The 23,336-nt window shown below is 49.5% G+C and overlaps 1 protein-coding gene across 1 annotated transcript in view; it reads left to right on the plus strand.

Annotated features, from left to right (window-relative positions):
• LOC144119964 (uncharacterized) overlaps positions 1-23,336 on the plus strand; it is a 94,347-nt gene that overhangs the window by 50,513 nt on the left and 20,498 nt on the right. The window contains exons 12-17 of the mRNA XM_077652460.1: positions 8-251; positions 6,393-6,485; positions 8,850-8,942; positions 17,983-18,089; positions 20,523-20,584; positions 23,187-23,250. Of these exons, the coding sequence (XP_077508586.1) occupies positions 8-251; positions 6,393-6,485; positions 8,850-8,942; positions 17,983-18,089; positions 20,523-20,584; positions 23,187-23,250 (663 nt within the window). The remainder of the gene's footprint in view (positions 1-7; positions 252-6,392; positions 6,486-8,849; positions 8,943-17,982; positions 18,090-20,522; positions 20,585-23,186; positions 23,251-23,336) is intronic.

The following is a 23,336-nucleotide window of genomic DNA, read 5'->3' on the forward strand; positions in this document are numbered from 1 at the left end:
TGTGCAGTCATGCAAGCACGAGATACGACACGCTGCGCGTTCACATGTGGCTCCACCTGGCGGCTCGTATCGCTCTCGCGACGGGCATCGAGCCGGCGGCCACCGCCGTGCTGGTCTTGATGGGCGGAATCCTTGGCAAGGCGCACGCCGAGCGGCGCTGTCTAACGCTCTTCGACACCGAGGTGCGGCCGTTCGCCTTCGACCGGGTGCGGGCCATGCTGCACACGGACGACGCCGCCGCCAGGGGCAGGGTGAGCACGCTTGGCGCAGTGTGCTTGGGTACCAAAGGAAGTAGTATTGAGGCGCCCTACAAGCATTCCAGTGACCTTAGCGTGGCACGACCTTATTGAAATTGGAGAGGCCCCGCCATAACCGCACGATTGGAGAAAAGCGTTGCAGAAACGCTTTGTTTGAGAGGCCTTCTTGTAGTGTAGGAACTCTTAGGAACGGCCAAAAAGCTCAACCGCAGGGTACAAAACGTTTCTCTAGAACACGTTTTTGGCGTGTGTAGGGCTGAGCACGCGACATCTAGCGATAACATTTGGCTAAAAATGGTGTTGATATAAACATGTGCAGTTAAGCTCAAAGAATTCCATCGTCATTTTTTGCTTTGGGAGCTGCGAAACGCACATTTTGGTCGTTCTAGACAAGTGTTCTGCCGTCTGCACCGCATGGTTGTGCTGACATCAATGCTAAAGCGGGGCCACGCTCCTACGTACACCGTTATCTGCATTCTTACTAACCTTGGTGGAAGCCATTATGACACCCATCTTGAGGGTTTACCGCTGTTAGGCTGAACATGTGATTTCGTGACCTGTGGCGTTACCCTGGTGACCTCATTAGCATAAAACTCAAATTTACTATTTTTAAGGTCAGGGGGTTCAGAATTACATAAAGGTCTGTTCTAGAAGCTTTCAGCGCTTGAAGCTAGACGCAAACCGTTGCTGCTGATTCGGTGCCATGACAGCGCCGAGTCGGGTTGGCACAACCTCCTTCCCGCTTTTTACCGCCACGCAGGGAGACAAAACGCGGTAGTGCTAGCCCTTTTCGGCACCGTCATGGTACCTCCAAGATTGCGTGCACAAAAATAGGCACAAAATGGACAACTAACTGGTTCAAAACGAGCCGAAGGAATATCCGGTGTCGGCGTTGTCGGCGTCGACATTGGATTGGATTGTAAAACATTTATTGCGTCGAGACCAGGTTGCAGGAGACACATACTAGATGGCCGCTAGCCCATGGCTGGCGGCGACCTCATTGGCCCGCTCGATTGCCCGTAATTGAATGTTAGGGTCCGAGCTGACCATCACGGCCTCACACCGCTCAGGAGGAGGGAGCTGTATCAACTACGCCGGAGGCGGATCATTTGCGCAGTTCCAGAGAATGTGGTCGTATGTTGCTAATTCATCACATTTATGGCAGTTTGGGTCGTACTGGCCAGGGTACGTGAGTGCAAGCACTGCCGGATTCAGAAGGGAGCGTGCTTGTAGTCGGCGCCAGGTAACTTCCAGCGCTTTTGTTAACGGTTTGTAGGGATGGGGATATGCGCGCCTCTCCAGCCTGAAGTGATGGGTGATGTCCTGAAATGAGATCAACCCGTCCCTAGTGGAATTCTAGTCAGAGGTCGTGCTCACTGCCCGGCCGACGAAACCTCGAGCTTGCGCGTGAGCTGCCTCGTTCCCCAGATTAGATAAGTGGGCCTGGACCCAGATCAATTCAAGTTCTCTAATCGGAAGGGAGTTTTCTGAAGGATTAAGAAGTGAGGTAGATGGGATACGGCCCCTCGCGAATTTGCGAGTGGCTGTTTTGGAGTCGCTGAATATAATATCAGCACGCGTGTTCGCTATAGCTAATGCTATTGCCGCTTCCTCCGCCGTCTCGGAGGAGGTGGCTTCTATCGACGCGGCCGCCAACTGGGCGCCGTTCCCGTTCACCGCGACCAGGGTAAACACATTTCTCTGGGTTTGCCGGTATTCCGCTGCGTCCACGAACGACACATTGTCGTTTCGGCCCTATGTGGTGCGTAAGGCGCGAGCCCTCGCTGTGCGTCGGCCTTCGTGGTGCGTCAGTCTTCGTGGCCAAGAACATGCACGCCGCGTCGGCGTTGTGGTCCCCAGAGGGCAACCTAGGAGGCAGATCACGTGACACTGTGGCTCATCAAAACCTGTCCACCGTATAGCGAGTAAACTGCTCGCCGTGGCAGGTGGCAGTTAAATTCGAGGGAGCTTAGGGGGACCCAAACTCAAAAATGTATTTTTCGTTGTGTCAGCTGTGTGGTGGGTTACTGGAAAAAGGTCCATTCTCTGACCACCACCGCTTGAGAGGGGTTATTCTTATTTCCAGCTTTGGCAGGATATACAAAGAAAGTTCTCGGCCCTACTTTGTTCGCGGAAGAACTACTACTTCCGTGAAGCGGTCAAGGGGGTGTCGCGGTAGAATTTACACACCTGGAGGGGAATAGAAGTTCCCTCCTTTTTTGTGGTAGTTAAGTGCTGCCATCTATCGACCGAAAAATTTCAAATCTGAGTTGCCTCGTAGCTGGTGAGCCCTCTTCACCGCTGCACCACCGCGCCAGGAGGGGAATGAGGGCTCCCAGGGATCTACGAATGTAAAGTACAGAATGACCTCCTGCATATCTGGGAATAAACACATTACGCTATCGTGTCATACCTGCAATTAAGGTGGAGCGTAAGTGTCCCCTCCAATTTCTTTTTCATTCCCGAGAGGCACTGCATCCTTTGAAATGCGCGCATACGAGCCGCGTCAAAATGAAACAGTGCGGTTAGAAAGAGAGGTAGAGTGACTCGAGACTTTGGGGTATTCAATAGGCATGCTGTGCACGTCAACTCCGGAAGATATTCGAATGTTGCGAGCTGACTACTACGTTGAATTTCTTTGACTTCCCTAGCTCAGTTGAGATCGACGCTTTTTAAAAATAATAAGGGAAAAAAATTATGAAAGAGCAAAAAGAAGGAAACGGAAACCGAAACTGGGTTTCGGTAAAAGTATGACTTCACGGCAGAAGAACTGTTGACCTCACGGAGACCGCCATAAAGATCTGTATTGCGCGTTGAATCGCCACACCGGGGTCTTAATCAAGGGACAACGAACTAGAAAACAGGACGCACTGCAAGGGATATAGCCGGGCATAAGACGAAGGTATAAAGCTATTCTGGTTAATAAGCTATTTGATTACAGGTTTGCCTGCTTTTATAAAAAAAAAAATCACGGCATGAAATGACCATTTTTTGAGCCGCATTGTTCCTCTTGTACCATATGCCACACCTTATGCAACAAGAGACGATGGAATGTTTGAAATACCCAGATGCAGAACAAACTACGGTTGTGCGATGTTAAAATATATTCTTCCGAAGTCTTTGAACACCCCTCTCTATAGCAATTTAACAAAAATGACTTCTTCTGCACTTCGGGAACTGTTCATTGACTAGGTTGTATTTTGTTACTGTGTTGAAATGTGTTTACCTGTCATTTATTATTTTTTCTTCTTTCTCTAACAATATATAATGATTTTGCTGTGTAACTGTCTCTGCTAATGTTGCCGACTTCTACGGGTGACGAAGCTTGTCAAGCGATCATTGCGAACCGCTTTTTTTTCGTCACCCACGGTTTTTGTACGACAAAAGCTGAAATAAACTTGACAATTTTTCTTAGTAATACAGAAGAGGCTAGGCAGCAAAGGAAAATAGACGGGCCTTTGGCCCCGTGGTGGGTGGGGGGGGGGGGGGACGCTTTGCGTTGTTCGGGCTAGGGGAGCTGAGGTGTGCAAGTGGGAAGTTGCAGAGGGTTCGCTATGGCTGAGGAGCCCACTCCCCAGGGCACGGGGACAAAGGCCTGTCTCCTTCCCTTTCCTGTCTAGCCTCTGCTGCATTGCCACAAGAAGTTTTCCCCGATTACAGCTTTCATTATTATTTGTCTGAAATGACCAAAAACAAGGTGGATTTTTTTTTCTCCTACAGCATTGGCTGAGTACATATCGACGGGCGTGCTGCTCGTGACGCTACTCGCGCAAGGTTGCCCCAAGGAATCACCCGGGGTGATGCTACGAAACTGGATAATTTAAAATTAATTTGCGTTTGAAATTAAGTTTTGTTGCATTGCGCGGGGAAGGCGGGCGGTGCCGGTTCCTCGCGTTGACGCAGCAGCTGCGCAAGGCCTCCGCCGCTGGTGCTCCTGGCATTTTTTCAGGCACGAACGACGCGACAGAGCCGCGGCAGCCCTGTGGCGACGATGACTCTGACTTTTCCACCTCACGAGTTCCTTAACGCTGTCGCGTTAATTGTAACCGAGCTGCCATGATGTCGGCGGGAGCGAGCTCGGTGCCGAGCGACAGCGCTGCGGTCATCGGCGCTGACCGCAGCTGCCCGGCTGCGAGTGTAAACCGGCTGAGGTTAACCTTCGCCCTCACTCTCCTTCCTTCAATAATAAGAAGTAAGCAGGCAGCATGTGCGGCCAGCGATTTCGCGCCTTTGGAGCGCTGGCGGAGGCTCACGCCAGCCAGTAGGGGAGCAGGGCCAGTACCGGTGACCGCAGCGCCACCGCTGGGCACTGAGCGCGTTCCGGCCGCCGATTAGGAAGCTCGGTTACTTTGGCAAAGACGGTGCCTTTGGCATGAGGCGCTGTCAAAGGTTCCGCATGACGTTTTCCAGGAAGAATGAAATGTTAACTGGAAAATTGAAGTAGGAAAATCAAACGCAACTGCAATAACTTAAATACGAATGGCGTCCGTGAGTACTTTTTAGAACCGGTCATCGCGCTTGACCACGCAGGCATCTGTTAAGCCTGGACTCCATGTACGCGAAAACTCACGCGAACGCGAAGGCGACGGCGGCGGCGACGGCTGGCGTTCGCTCTGTCGCTTGTGGGCAACCTCCATGCAAGCGAAGGCGGCAGGCGACGCGAACCCGCGACGTGCGCAGCGGATTCCGTGCTTTGCGCACTCAAGCTTAGAAACACGCCCGTAACCTGTTCTCTCTCTTAAAATTTTGTGAGTGTGCCTCACTCATAGTCAGGGCCAAAGGAATATTTCCTCTACGGCAGCGGTGTAGCGGCAGTGGTGTTAGCCAAAGGCGTGCTTGCGGAGACGAAGTCACATCACGGGTTCACGGGGGAGGTGTGCTTTCGTTCGGTGCCTGTGCACTCCGGCTTAGTAAAAACACTCCCATAAACTGTCACCTGAACCTGACTGTAAGTGAGCAAACTATAATATACCACTGAAAATGCGCGCCGCCAGTGTTTCTGCACAGTTGGAGCGCAGCGGCACGGTGGATCGAGCGCCGGTACCCGCGGCTCGACACGCATCTCTCCCTGCAGTACGCCCGCTCGCGTAGCCCGCTCCAAATGCTGTTAGCCCTCCGCACCCAACAAGTAGATTGTTTTAATTATTTAAATCGCGCGGGTCTGCCTCTCAGCTACAAAACCAAATATTTTCTCGACGGTGGCGATGACCAAGACGACGGGCTGGTTTCGTGAGATGTGCCCGTGAGAAACCGTGGACAAACCGGAAACGGCTTTGGGGGGCTCTGATTGGCCAGTCGCGTGGGGGACTTCCGGGCGACGAGCGAAATTTTCTTTGGATGCAGATCCGAGCGACACGGCAAGCGACACATGCATTTTGCTTCGCGCGACGGCGTCGCTCGTCGCTTGCCGCCGTCGCCTTCGCGTTCGCGTGAGTTTTCGCGTACATGGAGTCCAGGCTTTATTCGAGAGTTAAAATATTCATATTCTCCTATTAACGTTTTAATTGTCCTGTTCGCGTTTCATTTGTTCTGGATCTTGGAGCGGGTTTACTTCGGCTGTCGAGCACGCGTATTTGCAGTGGGGCAAACAAAGCAACAAATCTTAGCCTTTTGCCAAACCATCGAAAAAAAAACAAATAAATAGAGCAAAATAATTCACACAAGTAATTTTAACGTTTATCGTAAGCGTAAGATACACGGTAACCGTTCTGTGTTTCGGAGCTAACATTGGAGACGTTGACTAAAAAAAAAAATTCTGAGGGACACCTAAGTACATTGTGTTGGCAATGCGATAGCATTGGCGTCTGTCGCTGCTTTAACCGGAGGTGACATCCCTTCCGGTCTGACGGCGTCACTACTCTCCAGCGAATCGTAATGCTCCCGTCCGCTGACGTCACTTTCCTTCAGCCAATGGGAATGATCTGATCTTGTGACGTCGCTTTCCTCAGCCAATATTCGAATTTTATTACCGACGTTGCATTTGGCCCCATGGGAGTTCTAATGCGATCGCATTAAAATTGGATTCTAATGAAAATCTAACAATCGTTATGGCTACCCATGCACACTCTTTTGCACCTTTCAAAATGAACTCGCCACTCCTGTTTCCCTATCCCACTTTTCTGCCCGTACTCACAGGAGCTGTACGCCAAGTTTATTGAGTACTCCAAGTTGTTCATGCGTAACGCATCCTTCGCAAGCCCCGAGCTCCAAGAATTCATGATCCGCAGGGTGAGTGGAACGATTTTCCTCTTACGCATTATAATATTTTATCTCGGTGGTGCACTAACCCCGCATTACATCTGCCCCTACTTTCCCTGGTAGTATGGACCCAATACATTCGCGACAGCAAATTTATTATTAGTGACGTTAAGCCACCGCTATGCACAATGCTTGCTGTCTTACTTCCAAGTGCTTTCGAACGTTTCCGCCATGTTATGTGCATCAGCATTCCTTATCTTTTCCTGGTTGAATATTAGCCTTAGCCAAGTCAACGAATCCGATGTTGCGCATTTGCATCTCGCTTGTGCACTTCAAAAGAAGCACCAAGCGGAATCCCGCACAAGATACACTGGACAATTAAGCCCTTACCGCCACCAGTGGCGGACAGCAACGTAATATACGGTAGTAGTAGCATGTTTGTTTGAACGTGCCGATGCTGCATGCGGGCTAAGAGGTATATCCCGTAGTGCACCGCTACAGATTAATTGCGAACACGTGGGGTTCTTCAAGGTGCACTGACGCCGGATAGTACTCAAGAGCTTTTGCATTTAGCCTCCACAGAGATGCGGTCAGCACGGCCGGGATTCGATTGTGGCCGATACCGATTATTTACTGTTCGTTGCTCACAAGGTATTTACTAATTAAGCAACCGCTGATGTAATAATAGCAACCTTAGATGGCTTGGTTGATTTATGGGGTTTAAGGTCCCAAAGCGACTCAGGCTGTGAGGAACGCCGCGGGGGAGGACTCCGGATAATTTAGACCGCCTGGGGCCTTTGATGGGACCGAACACTCAATTTTTTTCGGCACAAAGAAAAGTTTGCTGTTTTAGACGTTAGATTTCGCAACGGGTTTCTTGGAAACACAATAGGAAATTTTTACCGAGAATTTTTAAATCCCTGCATGCGCCCCCGTTTATATGTATCCCGATGCTGGAAACCGTGATCAACGAGCGCGATGGCGATTGCACGTCGGCAAATGCGCTGTAAGAAAAAGCTAATATAAATCTCACCCGCCAGACAGTAATAAGATATCTTTAATATATAGTTGCGTCCATTTTAGTTTCTACATCAAAAGTTTTAAGTCGCAGTGGCGTGCACCTCGTCGACAAAATTCTTTGTAGACAATGTTACCCCTCCATCCAAGAAATTCAAAACACTACGGCGCCATCTAGTTACGAAGCTAAAAGCGCATGATAGACTTCAGGACAGCGCAGCGAGCTATCGAAATAAAAATGACACGTGTAAGGTTAAGAGACGGGGGTGGGGGGGGGGGGTGGGGGGGGGGAAGCAGAGTGCGTCGGGAACAAACGTGAGTTAATGGTACCTACCTGAAATGAAGAAAATGGAATAGACATGGACAGGGCACGTGCAGTGCGAAGGCTAGGCAACGGATGGCCGTTAAAGGTGCACTAAAGAGGAATCTGAACTCGTCTTTTTACCGCGGGAACTCTATACCCACGTTCCGGGCATTCTTAGAAACTTCGAATTAGTGTCCTGTGCGGTCAACTGCCGTAATTAAATCGATTAAACGTCCCGGCTCCCGCCCTTTTTTTGAACTCAACGCGGTAGGTAGGAGGAGTCAACCAACGCGTCAAGCAGTCACGAGGCGGCTTGCCGCTATGCCATCGGCGGAGGGATACGAAAATCAAAGAGTGCACGTGTATTTTTATTTCCGTCGGCCTAATTTGTGGCTATATTGTCTGTTACTGAAACTGTTTATTCACTTAAACGTAAAAACAAAAACAAGATAAAAACGAAAGCGGAGCCGCCACTCGGCTGGCTGAAAGGCACTCCACGCGTTTGTTGACTCCGCCTGCCTACCTCGTTGAGTTCGAAAAAAAGGCGGGAGCCGGGACGCTTAATTCGATTTAATTAAGGCAATCGGCCGCACAGAACAATAATTCGAAGTTTCTAAGAATGCCTGGAACGTCTAGATAGAATTTCCATGGTAAAAAGACGAGTTCAGATTGCTCTTTAGTGCACCTTTGAGGGAAACGGAATGGATTACAAGAAAAGGCAGACTTAGCAGGGGGCAGTCGTATGAGATTAGGAAGTTTACGGGGATGAGGTGGCTGCAGCTGACAAGGTTAATGGAAGATCGCTGGGCAAGGGAAAGATCGCTTTTGTCCTGCTGTGGACGTTGTTGGGCTGATGATAACGCGGGTCTTTTTGTAGCTGAATTTCGTGTTAAAGGTTTGAAATATAAATTACATTGGAGTATGACCAGAGGACGTCCTTTGGACAACTATTTTCGGTTTTCCCCGGTCGTAGCGTTTTCAATAGAAGCATTTATTTGTCTTTTGCCTAACGGCGATGCGTAAGCGCGGAAATTTAGTTGTACCCTTCTTCCACACATATATCCGGCTCCCAGATCGACGAACTGCGGCTGCTCTTCATGTATCCGTTCAGCAATATGACAGACGATGAAGTCGGTCAGTACCCACTTACCAGACTGGTGTATCAGGTGAGTGCCTTCCTGCGGTACAACTGAGGCCATAGCTAGAGATTATGTCTAAAACGTGTTCACGACTGTGACTAGCAGCTGGCCGTAGATACGAATGAAGTTAATTCACTCGCTGCTTTGAAAGTGGGAGCAGGAAGTGGGGGGGGGGGGGGGGAGTTGCGAACAGAATTGCTGAAGAATAGAATACTGCCGGGAGACTGGCTTGTAAACCTCAGCTGACCAAATAAAACCGGGAAGAGCGACGTCGGGTGTCTGGCCAGTCAAGAGGCATGTAGGTCGAATATTTAAGCCAGCAGTTTGGAACATCAAATAAGACCACATTATTAGACAAGATGTTGCCAGCGATATAAAACGTACGTCACATTTTCAAGGTCGCTCCAACGGGATATAAGCATGTAGCATAGAAGGCTTGCATCGCTGAAGCCGCAACAGGCGAGCGTGAGCGATTTGCCACCTGCTAACATCGCATCATCTTTGGCAAGCGAATTCACAGCATTGTGCAAACCACCGGTGTACTAATTAACTGTGTTAAGGTGGAGACTTGGGCAAGTTGGTTCATCTTATTTAAGACGAAAAAAAACAGCACTCGTGCAGGTGATTGTGATACAGCGCCTGCAATGATTGCACATTCTATATCAACGTTTATATTGTGTTTTTGTTGTTTAGATGTTTTTCCAGCTATATATATTTCACTTATGGCGAGATAAAAACGACTTTCTAGAGAGCGCGTTGTGCCGTCGTGTTATTTCTCATCCCGTCTTTCTGTGCTGTTTTTCCTTCATAACGGCGTACTAAAGAAATCTGAGAAACGATCTGCGGTAAGCGGTTATTAAAACACTATGATAAGAAGAAGAGAACAGAGCTGAGGTGTCAGGTTAGAGAAGGATTAGGACAGTGGCAGAGCTAGATGTTTACAAACGGAAAACAGCGCAAAAAACTAGAACCTGACGAGAGAACGAGACGACACGAGCGCTGACTGTCGACTCCTAGATAGTTTCTAGATAGGCATCTTCGAATCGACAAGTGCATAAGCTGCGCTGCGCGCACAACTGCTCATTTGAAGACAACAAGAATTGCACGTTGCACTTGGTGGTAAGTACTGTGTCCCATAGATTCCATTTCCACGTCCTTTTCTCTCTCCGTTTGTTCATATGAATACGTAAGTTTGCTCAATTTGAAGTCGGATGCTTAGCGGCCCTCCGGATAGTGGATTCATGAAATGCCTTTGGATAATTCTGTTATGTTGTAGCGTAGCGCGATTCTGCGTTATTTTCTGCGATGCAGCACTCTCGCCTGCACTGCAGTCATTGGCTTCAGCAACAGGCATTCGTTCCCATCCTGGCATTTTTTTTTCGCATTCATAGTATATCAGCCACGCGCTGCTGGTTTAGGAACATGGGAAGACGCATAGACAGCTACAGCAGAATCACTATTGCGTGTGATGGTCAGCCCGTTTATATGTAGACGAGACCACGTTTGTCTAGAGAGCATTATCTGAAAACTCAGTAACTGCTTTAAAGTTTAGCTTTTTTTTTATCCGCACAGCACCGCTCGAGCGCACTAGACAAGGCTGCTGACCTGTTTACTTGTGTTTACTGTACTCGAAAACTGATTTTTACGTGTTTCTAAATGCACTACTTATTTTCGCAGCTGCCCACAGTAAGTATGTCGTTTTTGTCTTCCTTCGAAAATGGCCTTTTTTGGGAGGAGCTGTGGAAACCCTGCCATGGAAAGAGACTGCTCCAATGTGGGGTAATCATCATGCTAAGAGAGTGTCGATTGTTCCGTGCTTTTAATTCTTGCATATCTGAGGAGCTATGGATGTGAAAAAGCACGCTTTTTCTCGGCCCATCGGGCACATTGCAGTGTCGCATCTTAGCGTTTCTCTTAGCGGCAAAAAAAAAAAAGGTGCGACAAGTATCTTCCAAGACCGTCGCTGCTGTAGTTCATTTGTTTTTGTTTGTTTACTCTTGTGTACTGTGTACATGTGTGGCTTACAGATCATACGATGCACACCTGGAATGAGCGCTAATACTAACAGATGACGCCTTTTAGATTCAAGCCAATTGAACGACACATAAGCAGCCCCACCAATCGCGTTCTTCACTACGCATATGCGCTGAGCATTGCACTTAAGTCAGTCGCTGGAATTTCGTGTCTTTTGCAGGCTGGGAATCGCGCTTAGGATTTGCAACGACATAAATAGCCGCTGTTATATATTCCCACGAAGTGGTGACTGCAGTCCGAAGAGTAAAAAGGCTGCGAAAATGGTGTATATACAAGACTCTTTATTTGGGCTGACTTGAGCCCACAATGAACTGAATCACTCGGCAGCGGCGTAGCAACAAGCGTACTCGGCGGTCTTCGAACAAGATGCCAGCCGCTGTCGGTCGTGCTCAATTTAAAGCTGATAGCGAACTTTTGAGATAAAGCTTGCAAAGTTACTAGAACATTATGGAACAACGTAGAATCAGCTCTGCCTGGCTGCGTTCAATCGAGATAAATCTGGTTGCGTCCCGCATCGCAAACAAAGCGATAAAACGGCGTGGCGGCAGATTTGAAGAATGAACAAACACTGCAAAGCTTCGCATCATTACTCCCCTCTCAAAGAAGAATCAACCCGGTGCATTAAAACAAATAATGCGACAAGCAACAAATAAAACGGATCATGCGAAAATAAACACAGAGTATCGAAATGCAGCGTCCTTTAGCGCGCATTATAGGGCTTCAGACGGACGACATGGACAATTTCTCGTCGTACGCGGCGTCGCTGTGATTCAGTCATTGCGCCAGGGATGACTTCATATTCCAGTTCACCTAGCCGACGAAGAACATTTTAAGGGCTTAAATAGCGGCGCAAAAGCTTTTCACTCAATCCACGGCGGTGAATGGGCGTCCAAACCGAGACTTGGTCTCATGGCTTATATTCCGCGTTGCGTCTTCGTAGGTTGTAGCATCTGGCGTCGGTCCGCTGCTGGTCTTTGATCCGTAATCGGGCAAGCCTTCGAGACTCTTCTGCGCGTTGAAGGTTGGCGGCGACGTCGACGTTCTCTTCTTCGGTAACGTTGGGCAGCATGGTGGTTTGCGTGGTCGTGGCCTCCCTGGCATGGAAGAGCCTAAAAGGCGTCATCTGGGTGGTCTCCTGCACGCTGGTGTTTACGCGAAGACGACGTAAGACAGGATGACGTCCCAGGTCATGTGTTCGGCATCGACATATATGGCGAGCATATCAGTGACGGTTTTGTTCAAGCGCTTGGTCAGTCCGTTGGTCTGCGGATGGTATGCAGTTGTCTTCCGGTGGCTGGTTTGGTGGTAACGCAGGATGGCTTGCGTTAGTTCCACTGTGAATGCTGTTCCTCTGTCCGTGATGAGCAAGCCTGTTATACAGACAGGGGCTTGATTGTTTGCATTCTTTTTATGCTGCCCCACCATACTTTTTTTTGTCCGTGATTCCGTGATGAGCACATCGGAGGCGTCGTGTCGCAGAAGAATGCACTCCACGAAAAATTTGGCGACTTCTGCTGCTGTTCCGTTCGTTAGGACTTTGGCCTCGGCGTAGCGGGTCAGGTAGTCGGTCGCTATGATGATCCACTTATTTCCAGACGTTGATTTTGGCAAAGGGCCAAGCAAGTCCATGCCGATCTGCTGAAAGGGCCTTGAGGGGGTTCAGCGGGGTTCAGAAATCCTGCTGGTCGGGTGGGAGGGGTCTTTCGTCGCTGACAATCTCGGCAGGTTTTCACAAAATGTGCGACATCGGCAGACAGCCGGGGCAGTAATACTTGTCTTGAATGCGGCGGAGGCTGCGAGTAAACCCGAGATGTCCAGCTGTCGGCCTGTCGTGTGAAGCCTGTAGAACTTCTTCGCGGAGACAAGTAGGTACAACAAGGAATTAGGATGTTTTGCTCGCTGCGTTTTAATGAGGACGTCATTGTGTACACAGAAGGAAGATAGTCATCGCTTGAATCAGGCGGGGGGTGAAGGAACTTAGCCTTCCAAGTACTCGATGAGGCGTTTTAGGTCGTGGTCGGCGCGTTGCTACAGAGTAAAAAAGCTGGGGCTGATGGGTCCCAGGAAGGCGTCCTCATTGTCGTCCGGCGGCGGTGCATCTACAGGGGCTCGTGAGGGGCAATCGGCGTCAGAGTGCTTGCGTCCGGACTTGTAAACGACGGTGACGCCAAACTCCTGGAGGCGCACACTCCATCGAGCGAGGCGGCCAGAGGGGTCCTTCAAATTGGCAAGCCAGCACAGCGCGTGGTGATTGTTGACCACCTTGAACGGTCGTCCGTACAGGTAGGGGCGGAATTTCGACGTAGCCCAGATGATTTCAAGGCACTCCTGCTCAGTTATCGAATAGTTAGCCTCGGCCTTGGAAAAAGAACGGCTAACGTGTGCGATGACTTTCTCCAGCCCGTCGCTTTTTTTAACGAGGACGGCGCCTAGGCCCACGCTTCTTGTGTCGGTATGAGCTTCAGTATCGGCGTTTTTATCAAAATGCGCGAAGATCGGTGGAGACTGTAAACGACGCTGAAGTTTTTTGAAGGCTGCTGCTTGCGGCGCTTCCCATTTAAAGGGCACGTCTGCCTTCGTCAGTTGCGTCAGGAGCTCGTCGATAAGCGGAAAGTTTTTCACAAATCGTCGGCAATATGCGCATAGTCCGAGGAATCTGCGCGCTGCTTTCTTATCGGCCAGCTGTGGAAACTGTTCAATAGCAGCCGTTTTCTGCGGGTCTGCGCGTACTCCCTCTTTGAAAACGATGTAGCCTAGAAACAGCAGCTCTTCAAAAGCAAAATTCCACTTCTCTGCTTTCAAGGTTAGGCCAGATGACATGATGGCGTCTAGTACTGTTTGAAGTCTTTTGAGGTGCTCTTCAAAAATCGAGGCGAAGACAACGACGTCATCTAAATATACCAGAAAAATTTGCCACTCCATGCCTGCCAGCACTGTATCTATTACTCGCTGAAACGTCGCTTGTGCGGAACAGAGACCAAATTGCATCACTTTGAACTCAAAGAGCCCCTCTGGAGTGATGAATGCGGTCTTCTCGCGATCTCTTTTATCGACCTCAATTTGCCAGCACCCGCTCTTGAGGTCCATCGATAAAAAATACTTGGCGTTGCAGAGCCGGTCCAATGTGTTGTCGATGCGAGGGAGGGACCAGACGTCCTTCTTTGCAATGTTGTTCAAGCGGCGGTAATCAACGCAGAATCGAACTGCGCCGTCTTTCTCACCAGAACCGGTGCCGCCCAGGGACTCTTCGATGGCTGAATGACGTCGTCGCGAAGCATTTCTTCCACTTTGTCCCGGATGGCTTCTCATTCTCGCGGCGACACACGGTAGGGGTTTTGACGGAGAGGTCGGGCGTGCTGGCCGGTTATAATGCGATGCTTGGCAATTGACGTTTGTCGGACCTTCGGCGATGACGAAAAACACTGGCTGTAGCTTCGAATCAGATTGCAGATTTGGTCTTGTCTGTTACGGGGCAGGGCTGCGTTGATGTCGAAAGTGGGTGAGTTCTCTTGGTCAGGCGAATCTTCTGCGGATGGGTCGGAGAGGGCGAAGGAGTCTCGTACGCCGGATATTTCATCGAAGAAAGCAATCATCATTCCTCTTTTAATGTTCCGGTATTCTTCGCTGAAGTTAGTCTGCAGTACTTCGGCCTGGCCATTGCGGAAATGTGCGATGCCTATTGCGATGCTGATTACTCGGTTTAGAAGCAACTGAACGTTCCCCTCGATGATGACTTCAGCGTTGATGGCTTTCGGAGCGCCCAAGGTCACGATAACGCTTGAACGGGGTGAGACGATCCCTTCTTCCTACAGGACACTCAGGGAAACGTGATTTTCCAGTTCTCATCGAAGGGATGGCCTTGTCCGTCGAAATCGTGATCAGCTTGGATCGCAGGTCGATGATCGCCTGATGCCCATTAAAGAAATCTATGCTTGAGATCCCTTCGTGGGAACATTGCCGTGGCACAACGAAAGTCGTAGAATAGGTATGTCCTCTGACAGTCAGTAGCGCTGTGCATCGTCCTGATGGCGTAATGAGGTGGCCCCCTGCGGTGCGAATTTGTGGGCCGTCCCAAGCAGTCGTGGCTTTCCTCAGCTGCGCAGCGAGTGTTCCCTTCATCACAGAGTAATACGCTCCTGTGTTGAGTAGAGCAGTAACTTTCCGGCCATCGATAACTACTTCTAAGTCGGACGTCCTGGCTCTTGCGTTGCACGTCGTCCTGGGCGTCGGGTCACAGCTTCGTCGGGTGTGGCAATCGTGGATAGAACGTGTCGTCGAAGCTTTTCTCGGTAGCGGCGTCGTTTTGAAGGCGGTTCGCGTCGTGGTCGAGGTTGTCATTGTATGCGGCGTCGGCATGTCGGGGGCGGCGTCTGCGTGCGGCACGGTCATTTGAGGATCTTCGGTGTTTCGCTCGGGAGCAACTTCACCTCCAGAGGTTGCTGCCTTTAGTTTCCCCTACGGGGGCTTGGGGACCTTCCTCGTATCGTGGCTACGTAGCTGCGGCGTGGCGGTGCAAAGCGCGAGGTTCCCGGTGATGGTGAGTGCGAAAGGCGGTTGGGCGTGTACTCCTCTCGACGCAGGTACTTGTCGATTTCCTGCGGACGTTGGCCTAGGCGTGGTCGTGGGGCGTCAACGGCAAATCCTCCAAGACCGATACGTCGGTATGGGCAGTGACGAAGAATATAGCCGGTCTCACCGCAATGGAAGCACAACGGCCGGTTGTCGGGAGTCCTCCAGGCGTCGCATTTCCTGGGGCTTGAGCATCGCTCACGGGATGGGCGGGCGGGGGCAGGGAGGCGACGGTCGGGAACAAGTTGTTCATGTCGGATAGGTCGTAGGCGTTGTAGTTGGGGCTGAGGAGTGCGTACTGCAGCGGCGTAGGTCATGGCCTGGGGTTCTGTGGCCGTCGGGGTGCCAAGTGCCTGTTGCACTTCTTCCCTTACCACATCCATAAGAGTCGCTGCTTGCGGCGTTACGGAAGATGGCAGTAATCGGCGTAGCTCATCGCGGACGGTTTCGCGGATAACTCCCGGCTAGTTGTCGCTGATCGTGGTCTGGTCGTCGTGTCCGGACGGATTGCACAGACTTAGGAAGGGCGGTCGTACTGCTGAGCCCGGACGTCGAGGGTCTTCTCGATCGTGCAGGCTTCTTGCATGAATTCGTCGACTGTTTCTGGCGGCTGGCGGACGAGGCTGCCAAAGAGTTGTTGCTTTACACCGCGCATTAAAAACTGAACTTTCTTTTCCTCGGTCATCTCGGGGTCGGCGCGGCGAAAGAGGCGCTTCATCTCTTCGACGTAACCGCGGACAGACTCGTTCGGAAGCTGGAGCCTGGACTCGAGGAGTCGTTCAGCTCTTTCTTTCCTGACGACACTGGTGAATACGTTCAAAAGTTACTTCTTGAGTAGCTCCCATGTCATTATGGACGACTCGTGGTTTTCATACAACGTACGCGCTGAGCCCTCCAGTGAGAAAAAAATGCGTGTCCAATTTTAGTCACATGATCCCACTTGTTGAAGGATGCCACGCGTTCAAATTGGTCCACCCATTCTTTGGGTTCTTCACCTAAGGATCCATTTACGAGTATGTGGTGCTCTTAGCAGCGTCTTTTCGCTGTCGGGTGCGGTCCGGCAGGGTCCCGAATTCAGGCTTCTCTCCCTGAAGACGTCTGCTGGCTCGATAAACTGCTGGCTCGTCCTCTGGTGCGAAGCGCAGAGGTCTGGTGTTACGACTTGAAGGGGGCGTCCGGAACATGGAATGGTTCCCAGCGCCTCCACCAGATGTCACGAAGTGGTGACTGCAGTTCGGAAAGCAGAAAGGCTGCGAAAATGGTGTCTAAACAAAACTCTTTATTTGGGCTGACTTGAGCCCACGATGGACTGAATCACTCGGCGGCGGCGTAGCAACAAGCGTGCTCGGCGGTCGTCGAACAAGATGCCAGCCGCTGTCGGCCATGCTCAATTTAAAGGTGATAGCGAACTTACGAGATAAAGCGTGCAAAGTTTCTAGAATATCCTGCAACAACATAGAATCAGCTCTGCCTGGATGCGGTCAATCGAGGTAAATGTGGTCGCGTCTTGCATCGTAAACAAAACGATAAAACGGCGTGGTGGCAGATTTGAAGAATGAACAAACACTGCAAGGATTCGCTACAATATGGTGGCCACCGGTCATAGAGAGGTGACTAACATATCGGCGTCGTTGGTTCCATGCTGCCGAAAATTTCGTCTTTCAATAGCATGACACGGTATACATGCATCTCTTATGAAGCTTTGAGAATTATCGCGATTTTTACAACGAAAACGGCTGGTGTAAATCGTAAAAAAATGTCGAGTAGCGCTTTTTGCAACGCGCAATTATTCGCCCAATTCTTCAGTATAAGTCCTTTTGGCTTTTTCCAGGCATTTATACGTACACACCCATCCTGTAGCCCGTGCGTTCCCATCCACTCATATTTCGTGGTAGCGCACGTATCCACAAGGCCGACTTGTCCTCAGTATGGAAATTGTTGACCGCTGAGGCTGGACAGCTACATGAGAGTACTGAACAATCCTTGAAATAATATACGCTCTTTCGCTGTATGCGGTCTGTATAGGAAGACTTAATGATAGTTGAAGAATTGGGCGGCAGTAAGTAATCGTGCTTTTAGACCAAGAACAGGTTAATGTCTGGGCCAGAGACTCTTAATTTGTCATTATAATTATAGTCTGTCTTGGCTTACGGTGAGACGTACAGAGCATGGCAGCCAGTGCGAGGTGATAAGTGTGTTCAGCAGTGCTGGTGCCGTACTGATATTGAGTATGCAACAGATTCCTGCTGTCAAAGACCCTTAACATCTGACGTGATTGAGAAATCTTGCAATTTTATTTGACATTGCACTCCACAATACATTCTTCTCTCCCCTCGTAAATGAAGGCTGTTCAATATTCGTAGTGGCGTTTTATTTCAATAACGCAGAGAGGGGTTGTATGACGAGTATTTCATTAGTGAGTAGATTCAAAGGCGTATTTTTTCGCTCATTTTTTTGTCTGCAGCCGATTCCTGTGCCGCAGAACGCAACTTTCTGGGAACATCTCTATTTGATCAAGAAGGAAATTTGGGACAAAGGAATGCAAGACCATCGCTCCGCCCACAATCTGACGTGAGTGTGCAAGTGAAGTGAAAGGACAAGAAATCAGTCAGGCACCCAGGCGCTAGTTTAAAGGAATAAATCTGGCCGATGGGGTGGGCTTAGAGCAAGGCTCGATTAGGGCACATGTTTAGTCTAAGATGCTCAGGTAGATGGTTAGCAGTGGCTACTGTCCTGACAATGCGCTGAAAATAGCGACTATTTAACTCTTTGCTAATTTTAACAACTCAGCGGGAGCTCGTCTTATTTTATTTGCAAGCAGAGTGGTTATGTCTGAAAATCTTGCTAGTGTCTGTGCGTACAGCCTACTTGTAGAGGCATCAGCATGCCCTCATTTTTTAAAGAGGTTTTCGGGGAATGGAAATCGCGCAGTATCTGTCTCACATCACGCCGGACACCTAAACCGCGCCGTAAGGGAAGGGATAAGGGAGGGATTGAGAGAAGAAAGGAATTTCCGAACAGGGTTCGCGTACAAGGCTGACGAGCCTGGCTTCATGGCGCAGCGACAGCGCTGGCATCATATTAGTTTGTCTAGTGTAATTACCCTTTCACAGCTGCATACCATCACTTGGCAGTCATTCCGGGAAGCTGCACCGAAGCGTACACAACAAACAGGGCATTTCCAGAATTCGCACGGACAGCAGCAGGCAGTAAGGCAACAAAGAAGGAAGAAGAGGCCGCATAAATTCCACTGCTTGTTTGAAAAAGCAAAAATGCGAAGACTTTGTCAAAAGTTTAGAGCCCGGGAACAGGAGGTTGCTCCTGGGACTTGTAGCATCCGCGGAGGTGTGAGGACCGGATTTCCTCTCACCCTCAAGAGATTTGGAAGCAGCAAGGCCGACACCTGAGGTCAACGAGGCGCAACATAGTTTGAATCGAGTCTCGCGCCCGTACCGAGCGCCAGTCTTCTTTCCCCTTCCCTGCCCAAAAAGGACAAAAGAACTCATAGGTCTGAAATATATCGCCTGGTCCTGTCTCTCATCGTCTCTGTTGCTTTGACTAAATCCCCTCTGTGGTCACTGACGCTTTCTTTAAGCCTTGCCAGACTTTGAAGAGCGCCGCTGCCCTTATTTTTGCATCCGTGAATGGCTCATCCGATTCAGATTTCCGCCCTCCACCAGTATTGTGCGTACATTTTGCACCCGCTCTTACCCATGCGTCAGTATAGGCCGTAGACGAAAACCGCAGCTATGCAACGCCCCGCGTACAGACTAGCCCTGAGAATACAAAATGGCAGCGCTTCCGTTCAAGAGCGGAAACTGGAATACTAATATGCAGAGGAGGAGGAAGAGGTTGGCGCTACTTAATCTGGTCGACAGAAATTTCTATGGAGGGGCTTTAGCTCAGACGCCACAGTCTGATGACCGTGATGAAATTTCTGCGTTTGTGATGATATGCGAGCTACGTTGAACTGACTGTTGGCATGGGCTAGCCACAGCTGAGGATGTGCCACCGAGAAATCGGTAAAGCGAAGGCACGACAGGCTTCCATCGCGGCCGGCGCACCGGTTCCTGCAGCGTGCGCAAAGATGCACATCATTCGGAGGAAAAGTTTCAGAAAGTTCGAGACCTCATCTTCGCCTTCAGGTTCGCCGCGGTTCCCGCACGATGCTCACCTGAGTTTGCGGATAACTGTCACTAAAAATATCTAATTCTTAACCTCTGGAAGGAGCGTTAAGTCATGTGGCCAGCCTCCTCAAGCCAAGCGCTCTTGAAGCCGTTCCCTTTCTCGTTTCTGCGCGAATGCCAAAGTCGACGCCACGTGAAGGCCAAGACTCAAACCCGGCCAATAAATAGTGCCATGAGTTGTCACGTGGGGGTCAACTTTGTCCCTTTTATTTTTTTCGGAGTGGGCTTCCCACCTGTAACGAGGCGCTCCCTCTTGCCCTTTTCTTCCTCCATGGGCTTAGGCACACGAATATGAGTGGCCGTCGTCGTCTGCAAGGGAACTCTTGAAAGAACCTCGGCGCTGAGCAGGATTCTGTATAGCCATTACGTAACTGCAAACAATCGAATTCGTTTGAACTAGCCGCCGCGGTGGCTGAATGGTTATGACTCGGCTGCTGGCCCGAAAGACGCGGGTTCGATCCCGGCCGCAGCGGTCGAATTTCGATGGAGGCGAAATTCTAGAGGCCCATGTACTGCGCAATGTCAGCACACGTTAAAGAACCCCAGGTGGTCGAAATTTCTGGAGCATTCACTACGGCGTCTCTCATAGCGTGAGTCGCTTTGGGACGTTAAACCCCCATAAACCAAACCAAGCAATTCGTTTGAACTCCAGCTCCGGTGCCTCTGATTTCTAACATTGCTTATGGGCTCCTGTATACTGTGTAGAGCCTTTTAATGAAGTTTGACGAGTAGCAGAAAAGAGTTCATTGCGAGATACCTTGCTTTTAAAAGACGCGTTCAACAAGCATGCACCCATGGTCGTTTTCTACTTGTGCAGGTGGATACACTTCAGCACGCTCGAGCACCAACCCCGGTTCAGCATGTATCTTCGAGCGTTGTGTGAGTTTCCACGCGTGCGCGTGTGGATACGGGGAGGGATAATGATGACTTAGATATACGGCACACATATGATAGCGCAGAACACGTCAGAAACTCATGTCAGAAACTAAGCACGGGTCGTTAGAGAGTATATGCTGGCGGTGGCTCAGGGGTTATGGCTTTCGGCTGCTGACCCGAAAGACGCGGGTCCGATCCCGGCCGCAGTGGTCGAATTTGGATGGAGGGGAAATTCCAGAGGCCCGTGCACTGTACGATGTCGGCGCACGTTAAAAGAACCGTAGGTGGTCGAAATTTCCGCAGCCTTCACTACGGCGTCCCTCATAGCCTGATACGCTTTGGGACGTTAAACCCCCTTAAACCATGGACCAAAGTTAGAATTATGCGATTGGTAGATCAACACCTGCTACGGCCGTGGAGTTTCTTTTGCTTAAGGGCGCAATTTTCCCCAAGTTCGGCGAAAGTTTGCTGGTCTCTCTTCTGGACTGCCAGCCGTCGCCGTTGCGTGACAATAGTTTCACCATAGCGCCTACCGCTAGCGCCACCGCTGATCGCGTACCAACCCCGCCATTGCGCATGCGCAGATCCCCCTAGGGCGCCAGATGGCGCCACGTTCCCGTCAGCAGCGCAAGCCTGCCGCGTTGGCACAGGTCGGGACCAATCAGCGCATGCGTATGGCGGGGGTGCGGTACGCGGTAAGAGGTAGCACTAGCGACGGCGCCGAAACACGCGCTGCGCTCCTCGCAGGGTGCATGTAAGACTAACCACAAAAAATGTGCACTATAATCACAGACTCTAGTAGTGTTGTGACGATCATAGGATGAACTGTTTCAAACAAGAGCTGCATAACGAGTCAGCTGCTCTTGGATTGTCAGAATTGTAAACGTCGTGAAAAGGGCGTGAGCCTCATCTGCGTTCCCAGCCTTCTTGAGATAAAAAGAAATGAGCAGGCTGATAAAGTAGCAAGTAGATGCACATAATATATTTCCACAGTAGCTCGAATTCCTTTGCGATGCAAAATTGTCCGCATTAAAGCGCGATCAAGGACAAATAGCAGTCGAGTTGGGAAAAAATAAAAAAGCCCGTCATAAAGCCAATATTGAAACTGGAAAAACTACAGCCACAGAGACCGTTTCTACGAAGTAATACTACTTGGCGTTGGAATAAAACACATGTACTCTTAACCTGTAGCCTTTTGCTGCGGAACGCTGATGCGCCTACTTCCTACAGATATGGAGATGGCGTTTTCAGTTTTGCATATTACATATTCCGTATCGTCCTCATCAGTGTAAACGACGTCATTGTTTTATTAAGAGGCCCCCTTAAGAGCTACGGACCTCGGTTGAATAACCTCAGCACCTCCTCCTGTATATATTTAATCAGTTTTACGAACACAATCTAAAAGCGAAAATATTTAATGTAATTAGAGCTAAAGATTTACGGGAAATACTTAATCCGACTCGTTAGCGACCCACTCGTTCGGTATAAAAAAATTTTTTCTTAAAGGGTTATTTCGGGATTTCTTGAAAATTTGGTTTGATAGAATATATTTTTTAGAGTTACCTCACTAAGTTACCGAAAGTTTCTGAAGAAAGCTTTTCTGAAAAGCGCTCACCTCGTAATCATTATGAAAAAAATGGTCATGTGTTGAATGGTTGAAATGACGACGACAGACAATGACTTCATTATGTGTCTTACATTGCCGTATAAAAAAAAAAACGTTTTTTGGTTCAGCAAGTGCGTATTGGGTGTCAAGAGCAGGAATGTCTGATGTCGCAAACGCAGTTTTACGCCTAGAAATAGACTCAACTAAAGTCAGAAAAAAAAGAAAACATTAAAAATTTTTTACACAGAAATGAAACGACGTACTGGTAGCGAACTTTCCTTAAATGTTGAGGACAGAGCGGATAACATACAGTAAATGTTTTTATGAAAATACGCCAACCTCAAAAACCTCCACCGCTGCCCCTCAAGGAAGTTGGTGTCATATTCAACGGTTTTATATGCTGTGGACTGTTTTTGAACTTACGCGTTTGACTAACATTAAAGCCCAAAACAAATCCATATCATCCTGTGTTTGCTATTGAGCCATTTACCTCCAGATGCTACCTATTAGCAGGAATTCGGGACAGCGCCTGTGCCGCTAAGCCTAGCGCGTTACATTCTGCAGCCACTCTGACACCCTCTTTCTTACTTTACGGACGATGTCGACGTGCTATTCTTGAATATTCAAAGCCACCCGCTGCGTAGTTACAGCCCAGGGAACTAGAATAGCTTGTTACTAATTTCCAGCAGTGTATTACTAGTATTACCAGGGCTGCTGCTATTGCTACTCCTGCTGCTATGTACCAGGGTTGCTGCTACTGCTGCAACTTATACTGCCACTACTACCTAACACGACTGCATACTACTATTACTCTGCTATACGCTGTGTGCTACTACTATGAAGAAGCGCGATAAATTCGACGTCGTTTTTTTTTCTTTGTTATAGTGATTGCGGGGAATGTGCGTATAGGCGTAAGAAAGAAGAGTGCATCACATCCAGTTTCGGTAAAGAACCCTATTCATTTAGAGGCTGAACTTTTCATTTTTCTCCTTTCTTTAGATGTGCCGGCTATCTTCTACCAGAGAATCTGGGCAATGACGGACCCCAACGAGACAGAGGCCATGTAAGCAGCGTCATTTCTACGCGGCCGTTTCAGGTGGCACCCTGTGGGGTTGATGATGTTAACTGACACGCTATAGTTGCAGTATA

This window comes from Amblyomma americanum, chromosome 2, assembly GCF_052857255.1.
Source record: "Amblyomma americanum isolate KBUSLIRL-KWMA chromosome 2, ASM5285725v1, whole genome shotgun sequence".
In the NCBI taxonomy this organism is placed as follows: Eukaryota; Metazoa; Arthropoda; class Arachnida; order Ixodida; family Ixodidae; genus Amblyomma; species Amblyomma americanum.